At 35.4% G+C, this 12,704-nt stretch overlaps 1 protein-coding gene across 2 annotated transcripts in view; it reads left to right on the top strand.

Moving 5' to 3' along the window:
- The window catches only part of LOC134236845 (ciliogenesis and planar polarity effector 1-like), a 59,030-nt gene extending 46,679 nt beyond the window's left edge, over positions 1 to 12,351 (top strand). For both annotated transcript variants that reach the window (XM_062718986.1, XM_062718985.1), the window contains 13 exons: positions 121 to 257; positions 907 to 1,190; positions 5,678 to 5,822; positions 6,277 to 6,482; positions 6,785 to 6,928; positions 7,107 to 7,353; positions 7,741 to 8,209; positions 8,493 to 8,816; positions 8,967 to 9,086; positions 9,243 to 9,341; positions 10,109 to 10,228; positions 10,479 to 10,642; positions 12,060 to 12,351. In XM_062718986.1, the coding sequence (XP_062574970.1) occupies positions 121 to 257; positions 907 to 1,190; positions 5,678 to 5,822; positions 6,277 to 6,482; positions 6,785 to 6,928; positions 7,107 to 7,353; positions 7,741 to 8,209; positions 8,493 to 8,816; positions 8,967 to 9,086; positions 9,243 to 9,341; positions 10,109 to 10,228; positions 10,479 to 10,642; positions 12,060 to 12,278 (2,678 nt within the window). In that variant the 3' untranslated portion in view covers positions 12,279 to 12,351. The remainder of the gene's footprint in view (positions 1 to 120; positions 258 to 906; positions 1,191 to 5,677; positions 5,823 to 6,276; positions 6,483 to 6,784; positions 6,929 to 7,106; positions 7,354 to 7,740; positions 8,210 to 8,492; positions 8,817 to 8,966; positions 9,087 to 9,242; positions 9,342 to 10,108; positions 10,229 to 10,478; positions 10,643 to 12,059) is intronic.
- The last annotated feature ends 353 nt before the right edge of the window (positions 12,352 to 12,704 follow it).

Here is a 12,704-nt window from a genome sequence, read left to right as displayed (position 1 = left end):
ATTAAAGAATTTCCTGCTTTGTCATTGTAAATATTGTGTAGGCACTGAGTAATATTATTACATGCCATGCACTTTTGAACCCAATATCAATGACTAATAATCAGTTTTCACTTATTGTAGGTGTGGATCCAATTCAGGAAGCCATTATGGAATACAACAGAAGTCGGCAAGGGAGGGCACTGCCCCCAGACATTTTCCTTGGACTGCGATTTGCTGATGCTAATGGCCAACCACCTGCTCCAGATGTACATCAAGGGGTTAGTGATGTGTATTCGGACTTTTAATTTTACATTAATAAAAATAGACATGACAAGACATCATTGTGAATGTTTTTCACCAAAAAATTCTTTGAAACTGTTTATTAATGAATAGATTTTTGTATGCCTACAGGTTTACAAGACGAGTGCTTTCTAGGGCTGTCACGGGTACCCGAAATGACCCGGAATCGCGGAACAATTAATTTGGGTCGGGTACGGTTCTGTTTTTCTGGAATTCGGTTCGGTTCCGATTTGTATAATAGAGTAGGTTTTACTATAAAAATGGCGTCAAAAACGGGAGATTTGTTAGTACATTGCCATTATGAGATGATTAAGTAATTTGATATAATTGTTTTCTAGTCAGGAAACTACTTTAAACTAATTATAATGTTGCTATTTCTAAGATTAAATGAAAATATTCTTTTTGTTGTCGAAAATTATAGAAATTGTGAGTTTTTATTCCATTACCTACCGGAACTGAAAGACCCAAAACCGAACTTAAAAAATGAGAACCGACCCAACCCGAAAAATGTTGGAACCGTGACAGCCCTAGTGCTTTCACAATTTTTGTGTGTGTGTGTGTTTGTAAGATTACCCATAAAAATAGCCTTTTTGTTTTTTAATGAAAATGTATTTTTGTTTCCTGTAGGAAAGACCTAAAGGCCGGTCCTATATTAATGTTGTGGATTTAGACGCCTCGGCTGTACTTCATGACCTTGGCAAACTGCCAGAGAAAGAGGATAAGCAAGGTGATGACCTAAGTTTGGCTCCTCAGTCGGTTACCATGGCAACAGCTCAAGGTCGTAACCTTGAAGAACTTGAGGAATCAATGAGAGATGCACTGAGACCCACTCCAGCTCCTGTGGAACGTCCATTTAAACAGGATTCAGTCACAGTCAGCATGTTTGAATCTCATGTTCCACACCATAACAGGTCAGAGACTTGTCCTTGCTAAAGTAAAAAATTTATCAAACTATTAATAACTTCTTCATGCAGGTTTTTATACGCCCGTCTTAAGTCGTGTCCGTCCGTCTGTCTGTCTGTTAGCTTTTTCGTTTCCGGCTCATAACTTCAATACTACTAGGCCTAGGATTATCAAACTTTGTCATATGATGCATCTTGGGTAGAAGGTGTGTCGCGCACAAAGAGTAGGTTGCTCTGACCTTTAATTAAGAAGTTATAGCCAAATATGGAAAAATCCTTTCCGGCCCATAACTAGAAAACCATAAGACCTACAATCATCAAACTTGGCCAGTTTATGCATCTTAGGTAGAAGGTGTGTCGCGACCTATTTCAAGGTCACCCTGACCTTTAATTTTAGTGAATTTTTTTTTTAAAATGTGTCTTTTTACTATTCATTTACACATCCCAAATAATGTAAGAGTATTGCACTGTCCTTATTAAAAAAGTGTTAAATCAAGAAAATACTTTTTTTAAGCATATACTTGACAGCAATCTATAACAAATATAATGTATGTTAGAGAAATCCTACCTCTCCCATGATTGTGATTATCAAGCACTGGTCAAGAAGAATTTTGATAACAGAAAATTGCATGTCAAATTAGAGAGAAATTAATGGATTTTGAGTGCAGGAGCTAACTGACAGAGCATTGGTGTTATCTATATCCCTTGAGTATTGGGCAAATGGGTAAGCCCGTTTGATTAAAAATAGCTCTTGTTGACTAGCTTAAGTTTTAAAATGAATTTGATGAAAAGTAATTAAAACTAATTTGATATTGCATAATAGACTAATCTGATATTATTATGTAATATTATTAATTAAGGTCTTCCGTCTTCAGCGGAAGACCTTCTAGTGATTCTACTGTTTCTTATTATTATTATTATTAAGGTCTTCCGTCTTCACGGAAGACCTTATAGTTATTGCTCTGTTTCTTATTATTATTATTATTATTATTTTTCTGACACGATTTCTCGACAACTACTGGATAGAATTACATGAAATTTTCAGGAAAGATGTGTTGTAAGATACTCTTGAAAGTTCCAAGACAGTTTTTGGAAATTCCTCTCTGGTGCCAAGTTTTGGACCATTTTCCTGATTTTAAAACGACATTTTGTCCACGATTAAACTCAAAAACGGTAAAAGATATCAATGTGAAACTTTCAGAGTTTATAGATGATGATCAATACTTTCCAGGACGCAACTTTTCGTTCGTCGTCAGTACTTTCTGTCGCTACCGGAAGCCAATTAAAAAAGTCCAAATTTTCAACTTTCTTTGTTTTTCAATATTTTTCATTTATTTTTGGAATATTAATAGAGACACTTCTATTGATGCTTACTATATAAGTTGTTTTAATATTGGTTAATCTGAACTCTAGATATTAATATTTGAAAATCTGAAGCGGGCCCAAGATGGCGGCTGTCTCTGTCAACTCCGACATTTCGCGAGTAGGGGCTTATGGAGGCAGCTGAGCGTTTGATTAAACCATTCTGACATAAGGATACATGAAATGCAAAAAACTACTTGGACTCTCACGTAGTAGTACGTTGCAATTCAGTGTCAATCTTAAAAAACTTAATTTACGTTTCACTGCTTTAGTGTTACTGGGCTAGATACGATATGTAATGTGTACAATGTGTTAAATATACTTTCCTAACGCCGAAATAAAATAAAGGTGATAAGAATGTTTTATTTAATTAATTTCATTGAAGCTATTGCACCTCTTTAATAGATCAGTACAAAGAAAAGGTGTGAATATTTACGCTTAAAGCAGTATTCCCAATAGCTAAATGGTTCGCGCGTTGGGGAGAAAAGAGAAAAAAAAAGGCGCATTCACGTTGGCGACTTGGATTCACTCCTTCTTGTGATCAAAATTTTGAATCACTTTTTAGTTCGATTTTACAAGTTTTTTTTCCTGAATCGGACGGAAGACCTCTCGTTGCTCGCAACGAGATCGTATCTAGTTATTATTATTATTATTCTTATTTTTTTCCCCAAAATTTTGTGCAGGCGATTTCTCGAAAACTATTCGGTGGTTTTCAATGAAACTTTCAGGAATTATGCGTCATTATATGAACTTTGTTCATCAGAAGGAAAATTTGGAATACTCACCTTCGGTTCCAAGTTATTGACCGTTTTCTGATTTTAAAATAGATTTTTGTCCCCCCTTTTTTACGAAAATGGTCTAAGATATTAACTGGAGACTTGTTAGAGATGATAGATGATGACTTTTAGATATGTGAAATCACCTTTTCGTGTGTCGTCAGTACTTCCGGTCGCTAGCGGAAGCGAATTTAAAAAGTCCGTATTTTCTAACTTTTTTGTTTTTCAATATTTTTCATTTATTTTTGGTATGTTAATAGAAACCGTTCTTATAATGCTTACTATTTAATTTGTTTGAACATTGATAAATCCAAGTTCTAGATATTAGCATTCAAAAATCTGAAGCGGGTCCAATATGGCGGCTGCCTATGTCAACTCCGACATTTCGCAATAGGGGTTTTCAGAGGCAGCCAAGCGTTTGCTTGAACGAAAGTAAATAAGGATAAATGAAATGTAAAGGAATACGGGGATTGTCACGATGTAGTTACGTTGCAATTCTGTGTCAAACAAGTTTAAATCCATGGTCGCCAGAATGGTCTTCTATTATTGGTTTTGGCTGGTTCTCAAAGTACATGTAGAAAAAGAAAAGACTGAATGTGCAAATGAAATACATACCTACTATCATTTGTTTTGCGGAAAAACAGATCTTAAATCATAGTTACATATAATAGTTTTAAGAAACAATATCGATGTATATAGTAAGTATTAAACGTATCCACTGTTTTGCTCATGCACACTTGAGTCATATTAAACTAATAGGAAAGACAAACATAAGAAAACCATTTTTTAGAAGAATTGAGTTTATATTAATATTCTTGTGTCAAAGATATGGTTTAAGTTACTGAACATAAATGGTATCTGATTCCTTGACCATCTTAGGACGACACATTTCAACCTTTTCATGAAAGTTTAACTAATCGGGATAGTTCAGTAAGGGGATAAACAGGAAATTTTAAAAAGTAAAAAAATATAGCAGTTTCGCTGATTTAGTGTTACTTATCTATTTACGTCATAGAATTTGTAAATGTGTTAAAAACAATTTCTTTACCTTGAAATTTTAGCTATAAGAACGTTCTTTTTTTATTTCCATTGAAGCTATCACACCTATTTAATGGGATATTCCAAAGAAAAGGCGCGAATATTTACTTGTGGCGTTTGACGCAAAATTATGAATAGTGACCGTCTTTCATTATTCTAAGACAGATGTACTGTTGCAGAAGTATATTCAAGTAGATTTAGAGCTGTGGCCCCAATAGCGTAATAGTAAGTGCTTTAGATTTTCATGCTGGCGACCCGGGTTCAATACCCTTTATTTCCATAAAAAGTTTTATCACTTTTTCAGCTCGATTTTGCGTTTCTTTTCAGAATCGGACGGAAGACCTCTCGTTGCTCGCAACGAGTTTCTTTTCTAGTTTAAAAACTAATTTTATGGGGTGGGGTGGAATCAGCATGTCCATATGAATTACATATTAAAACCTGTTGGACATTAAATCTCAACCAAAAAAAAAATCTGAGTATTTTATATGTTTTTAAAAAAAATTTATAGTAGATAGTGCAGACCCATTCATCTCTTAGTAGTAATGAGTAGACAAGCATCCAGTTAAAAGATTAATTAATGAGTTCAATATAGGAAGGCTAGCTGTCTCAGTTGCTCTGATTAAGCAGTCTTATCTGTACCCTTTGGGGATTAGACAGAAGAACTGCTGGTCAGTTTATAACATATGTCATTTGATGGCCAGCCTTTTCTTTTCAAAATTAATTTGGTATAGATTAAGTTGTTAAGACTAATTTGATGATGGGCATTTGACAAGGTCTAACACACCCAGCACAGAAATCTATCAGTGATGTAATATTTATTATAATTGATGCCTACATCACAGGGGATGGATAAATATTTTAAGGAATGGAAAAATCATTGAAATCTTAGAATCAAGGTTGATGTGATTTTCTTACATCTAAACTGTTCAAGAAAATTGTAATTTTTTGACGGGCGTATCATGCTGTGGCGCAGCACTTTATCTTTAACTGGGATATACTCTTTTGTTAAATATGCTGTTGTCATTTTTCATGAGGATTTTATACAGCTAATGGTTTTGTAGTCAAGTGGTACACAGACCAACTCATTACACAAGGCTTTGTTCTCTTATTTTCTTGGTAAAAAAAAAAAAATTAAAATATTTTTAAAAACCTCAGAATTATTTAATCAAAATTCCCTCCTGATCTTGAATATGAACAAAAAATGTATGCATGTCTGGGTTGATTGCTTTGACTTGCTTTTGAGTCATTTTGTGTTTGGCTTGCCTGAACACCATTTAATATATGAAGGATACAGAGTGGATGTGATATTGTTCTGTTTAGAGTATCTGTGGCGGTGATGCCAAGAGACAGCGTGGAGGGATCCAGAGGAGCGGTCATTGAGCGACTCAGGGATATGGGCAGACATATGTCCGCTATTGACCAAATGGCAGCTAATATTGAAAAAGACTTCCATAGTACAAGACTGGTAGGATGTATAAACTTATAGAATCATTACTTTGTAATACAAAAAATGTATTACTATACATGTGTTCAGTATGCTTATGAAGAAAAAAATTCATTGTGAATACCTTTACTTAATTACCAATTTGGATATATAAAAATGTATACTATTTACAGGGAAATTTTCACCCCGTTTTATTTTCGCCCCTTTCGCCTTACTCTCGTTCGGGCGAATTTAAAACGGGGCAAATTTAAAGAATACAGTATAATTTAAAGCAAAACTATGATTGGATGAATTTAAAACTAGGCAAAATTGTTTGCAAGTGTGAAAGGGCGAAAATAAAACAGGGCGAAAAATAACCCTGTATACAGTAATGATAAAAATGGTTTAAAATTTCAAGCACCGATTTTTAGTTGAATTGCTATGTGGAGATTATTTTACATTGAAGTTTATTGACCTCCACACTTGACTGATTCAGATGCTGAACACTCTTGATACACTTACTAATGTTGAAGACACCAGACCAGAGGCAGAAAAGGACAAAGAGCCTGTACCAACTCCCAAATCCTCCCGCAAAACTGTACGTACACCCAAATCCTCCAGAAAATCCCCCACCCCAAGGACCGGGAGATCGACACAAAGGACACTACCTACCACTTCTAGTCTAGAGGAGGAAAAAGAAGGGTAAATATGTATTATAAATGGGATATAACCCCTGTGGAAAAATGTGCACTTTGTTAGGGTTAGGGTATCGATCATGTTTTCTGCTCAAACTAGTAAAAGTGAACTTTTCCTTCCAAGTGAAAAAAACTTTGTTAAATCTTTCAACATGCTTATATGTGTAAACAACTTTTGTTTCAATGAAAAATAAAAAAATGAATCAAAACAACTAAAACATGAAAGGTCTTTATGTGAACTCTTCAAAGTTTTTAAGCGGAGAACGTAAATGGACCTTTTTGGATTATTGTTATCTGTTTTGTTGACAGTACTGGGGAGCTGGTTAAGATGTCTGGGTTGAGTGGAATCAGTGACATCATAGGAGAGATGGTGGAGAAGGGAGACATTGACCTGGAGGAAGCTGGATTTACAGAGAATGAGGCGCTGAAACTGGCGGAACGAATAAAAACTAGGTACGGTATCAGATGCTGTTGTTTTTTTATTTAAGTTATTGAACATCTTAAAGAGTTTTTTAAAAAATCAGGTTATAATTAAGTTTCATGACAGGTATTGGAATGGATTATCATATTAGTTTAAACTTTCTAATCCTTTTTAAAAATAAATGTAAACTGATTGTGTCTCATTTCTTAGTGCCAGGACGGATCACACAGAGGAGGAAAGGGAGAGAATCCGACATAGTCTGGAGATTCTAGAGAGGATGTCCAGGGCTCCAGACAGCAGAGAGGAGGAACAGAGAAGACTGGAAGAAAAGGAACAACTGAGGGCATGGATGATAGAAAAACGTCACGAGAGGATGGAGGAATACAAAAAATACAGATTTGAGCTCAGGGAACATGAGAGGAGACCCTTTAAACCAGACTCTAGTTCTAATTTTAAGGTACATGTATAAGCTGTTTTTAACTTGCTAAATCTAAAAAAATGGCTTGAAGAGACCTACTTCATTTTCTAAAATAAAACAAGTCTACAGTCAGACATGCTGGTTTAACTTCCTGGTACCGTTAATGTATTTCTTTAGAATTACATTCCACCCCGAAATATTTAAAAAAAATCATTTGACAAATTGTATTATTTACATGTAAATGTTGAAGAAACTTCAAAATTGATACCATAAAGTGAAAGATTTAGCATTAACAGGAGGTTAAGCAGTCTGAATACCTGCTATGCATGTATTGTAAAGTCATAGTAAAGTATGAACACACATTCAAGTAATCAATGAAAGAACAGATAATTCACCATCAACATTATGTATTGCTCAATTATAAAGGGAACATTCAAAGTGTCAGAGAAGGGGGCAACAGGGAAAGAAAACATGCAGAAAAGACTCCGAGAGGCACAGGAATTACTGGGAGACATATTAACAGACAAACCAGAGCTCCCCCCAGAGTTACCAGCCAGAGAAAGAAGTCCCAGGCGTAAGACATCCAGATCTCCTCCCCGGGAGAGAATCCTACACAAGACTTCCCCAGTCCGAGACCGCAGCCCTAAGGTCAGCAGTTCACGGCCAGTGTACAGACCCCCCAGTCCTAAGAGGCACCAGACCGTCAGAATATCAGCCGAGGTAGAGAAACTGGAGTACGACGACATGTTAGATGAGGCTGAGGAGATTGTACAGATACAGCCAATCAGACCCCCCGTGAGGAGGGCGCCGAGTCCTAAGTCACCTACCAGACAGGTGCCCAGGCTAAGGCTAGTGGATTCTGACGAGTTCCTTCAGAGGACCGGGGAAACAACAGGTTAGAATTCCAGATATTCAGCTCTCTAAGTACAAGAATGAAGTACATTCTTGTATTTTATGGTATCAAAAAGTAGTTTGTTGTGAAATTATTCAATCACAATTTTGTGGCAGCACTCTTTGTAGTGTTCACATACATTTTCATTTATGTTAAATCAGATAAAAGTTTTTTTAACATAAATATTGGTGCAAAATTATGTGAAAAGAATCAATTTTACTGATTTCTTAATGCAATATCTTGAAAGAGGGAAAACATACAGTCGAGAATATATTTATATCTGTAGGTGAGATCTCAGCATATGCAAGAGCTGTGGAAAGCATGGAGGCCAGCCAGGATATCACTGTGAGGGACAGGGAACCAGAGAAGCAAGAACCAGTCAAGGTGTACAAACAAAAGTCATTCAAAGACATGGTGAGGTTACAGAGGCCAGAGGTCACCAGGAAAGCTGCTCGGATCCAGGTGTCAAGGGAACATGTGTGGGAGGAAGAACCTAAGGAGGTTAAAAAGTCAGAGAAAGAAACTGTACCCAAGGCAAAGGAGCCAATAAAGCAGGAGATGGAAAGGGAACCAACTGACAGAACCAGTCAAGATCAGCTGACTGTTCAAGGTTAGTGGCTCATGCATTAATACATGTGCAAAATATACATGTATGGGTTTTAAAAAAAAAATTAAAGAAAGGAAAATATGAAAAGAACTAATAAAATACCACATATTTGACTTTATTTAGTTCATGCTTAACTTGACTGTCATTTTGCAGAGTCAAAGAAAATGGTAACTCCAAGGAGGGTGAAAACTTATGCTGAAAGGCTTAAAGACATGCGAGAAAACCAGCCTAAATTTAGCACACCAATTGTTCCTAGAGTGCATGCACCGCCAGGTAAACTAAAATCTAGTATGTGAAAGAAATCAAAATTGTTTAATGAAATTAAAATTGGTACCCCTTGAAGCTTATATTTCAAATACATGTACATTATCCTACAAACAAATGAATGAATGGTCATTGATATTGACCAAGAAAAACGTTTTATTGCAGCAAAAACTACAACAGTACAGAGGAAGCCTGTAGGACCGTCCCACAAACCCAAGACCTATGTGGAACAGTTGCAGCAGCTAAATCCAGGCAGCAAGACACGTAAGAATTCTTCAGTTAACTGTCCTGAGGTACATAAATTGTCTGATGAATACTATCCAGAGGTGCCTTAGAAAAGATAAATTACAACAATTTTAATTACACATTTTTGCAATCTGAATGATTACTTTGAAGAACCTTTAGTATACTTGAGAACTTAAAACGCTAGTTAGAATAATCTAACTGTGTCTCGGGACAAGCCCTAACCACAGTTAGAATACCACCCATATACATGTACTTGCAATGTAGCAAAAAATTGCAGAATCGCACCGAAACGATTTTGAAGAATACAAACGGATTTGCACTGAAAATAACTTATGAATTAATCAAACCAAACTTTTTTGGGACTGCTTAAGTATTTAAACCTAAAGTTTAGTCTATAAAGACGAAAATTCAACTAATTTTCTCAACTTTTTTTCTCGTTTCAAATTTCGCCATTGTTTACGTTCGGAACTCACTTGATTGTTCATAGTAAATGCACTAGTACGAGTTATTGCCTGTGTTTACTTTGCTACATTGTGAATACACGGAACGCATTCTATCGTTAAACTGGGTCCGTAGGACATTTATCATTTTAACGATAGAACATTCTATCTATTAAAACGCCTGCAGTGTAGTGAATCTATAAGGGTCAGTTTTACTTCAGGTAGAACAGGGTGTCAAAGTCATCCCCTCTAAATCTTAATTCATTGACAAAATTTATCTATACTGTATTATTGTTACCTGTTGTCATTTTTGATGTGACATTACTTATTTCTTTTATTGATCAGGATTAAGAACACCTGGACCAAGAACAGTTCAAGGTCACACATTCCTTAAGTCCCACAAACCTCTACACAAACCAAAGACATATGTACAGCAGCTTAAGAACATACAGGCTCCATTTAAAGGTACCAGACAGAACACATGATAAAGTATTTATTTTATTTCTCAAGGAAGATAACTCTATCTTATGGTTGAAAAAATATTGCAACTCCTTTTAATTTTTCTGTTTAAAAAAATCAATCGTATAAAAATTGCATTGCTTCAAACTGGCTTATGAAAAGGAAAGAGAGAAAAACTCCAGTCTGACAATTATTTTTTAATCTTGAACATTTGAATCCTTTAAATCATGTATGTTTGCCTTCTTTGCCTCTGTAGAACATCCCAAACCAAAGAGGGTAGTGGCAGCCAGAGGTCAGGTACGTCCCCGACCTTATGCTGACCCCTACAAAGACCAGTGGGATAGAGAATCGGTGCTCAGTGATTGGTCAGTGGATGATAATGTCAAACGTCTGCTCTATGATGAGGATGAACGCTCAACAGTAAGTGTTAATCAGTATTAAATATCAGGTCTCAATGCAAATGTATTGTTTATCTGGATCATATATTGTTTATCTGGGTCACTTGAATCCATAGGTGTTAAATTTTTGTCCCCCGCTTTCGCGAAAGCGAGTGGACATTAAATCTCATTCGTCTGCTAGTCTGTCCCTCCGTCACAAAAACTTGAACCTTGCTCATAACTTTTGATTAAGTGGAGCTATGACCTTCATATTTCACATATTTATTCCTAGTGACAAGACCTTTCTTTTGGTACCACCAAATTTGACCTTTTGACCTTGACCTTAGAGTTTGACCCACTTTTACACAAAAATTCCAAATGTATACTTTGGCCATAACTTTTGAATGGTTGATACTAGGGCTTTTATATTTCATATATGTATTCTTTGTGGCAAGACCTTTCATTGGATACCAACAACTTTGACCTTTTGACCTTGACCTTGGAAATTTCCGTACTTATGAAAACACTTTAACCTTGGCCATATCTTTTGAACGGTAAGGGCTAGGGCTTTCATGCTTTACATATGTAATCCTTGTGAGGAGATCTTTCATTGAATACCAACAACTCTGACCTTAACCTTAGAGTTTGACCTACTTTTTGAAAACTTTAACCTTTACCATAATTTTTGAACTGTTTGGGCAAAGGCTTTCATACTTCACATATGTAATACCGGTACTTGTGACAAGACCTTCATTGGAAATAAAGAACTTTGACCTTGACCTTGACCTACTTTTTAAAAACTTTAACCTTGGCCATAACTTTTTAATATTTGATTGAGATGAGATAGGACTTTCATATCTGACATGTACATTACATGTACCTATATATGACAAGATTTGACACAATATGTCATTAAAAATAACATCGCATCTACAAAGACATCGAAAGCAGGGGACCACAATTCTTTGAATTTGCTTGTTATCCTTGTTTTCTGAAGAAAAATCAGGTTATTTTATGATGTAAGTGGCAGACAAGCAAATGACTTTCAAACTTGTGAAGTCCCTCAAGTAGGGAATGCATCTAGATTGAGATAAGGTTGTTTTATACTGAAAATGTATAAATCTATACCTCACAACATTTATTTAGGAATAAAAAAATTAAACCTCTGCTGTATGTCTCATTGATAAGTTGTTTGATGATGCCTCTTTATGTGTTAAAAGTAGTCCCCTTATTGAACATAAGACTATCATTTGTCTCCTCTCTAACTTTTCCACCACTAGTGATTTGAATTTGTAAAAGAAATATACAGCTGGGTGTTTTTTTTTTTTTGCTACTTGTGCTTCTTTTTGTATGTTAGTTACATGTAATTTGTGTTGTTGTGTTGTCTGCTTGCTTGCTGTGGCTCAGAAAGTGAATTTTTTTTAGGAAAAAATAATTTTAAAGCATTATTTTATTTTCAGATGTATGGCAGAGCATCAAATACTGGAATCTCAATGGACTACACAATATCGGAAGGTGTCTCTGATTATTACGATGCTGTGATGGATGATGAGTATTTAGGATCTGTAGATATTGACGAGATCGCCCAAATAGCAGACGCGGCATCAGTCAGGAGTGGGAGCGTCATGAGTGTCATTGATTGGGACGCAGTGGAAGATCTCATAGCAGACGTCAAATAATATACAACTCGGAGGATTATTTCAGGATGGGAGGGGGGGTTGCATTTATTATGAATCTTTAGTTAAGTTATATGTAAGTTTATTCCTATTATGTAAAATTAGAATCCATTTCTACTAGGTCAAGCCAGTTGAATATCTATTTTTCCTCAGATTACCATCTAGAATAGTGATATTATTTGAAATACGAGTAGATTAAATTAGGGCAACAAGTAAATGAAGTAATTTTTCAATAATATAAATGGAATCTATGAAATGTAATATTTAATCCCGATTGAAAAAAGCTTTAAGTGCTAGAATTTAGTGGTATTCAAATGTTTTAGAGTTTGATTTAACACCATATTATTGTCATAAACATTCTTTAAAAATTACAAAATTATTTTGAAAAATGGACAAGATCTGTAAATTCTAATTTCTTTTTATTATACA

The sequence above is a fragment of the Saccostrea cucullata genome, unplaced genomic scaffold (genome assembly GCF_032062105.1).
Source record: "Saccostrea cucullata isolate Sc308-1 unplaced genomic scaffold, CSIRO_AGI_Scuc_v1 ctg12, whole genome shotgun sequence".
In the NCBI taxonomy this organism is placed as follows: Eukaryota; Metazoa; Mollusca; class Bivalvia; order Ostreida; family Ostreidae; genus Saccostrea; species Saccostrea cuccullata.
The sequence above is the reverse complement of the archived record's forward strand: the minus strand, read 5'-3'. Positions and strand labels throughout refer to the sequence as shown.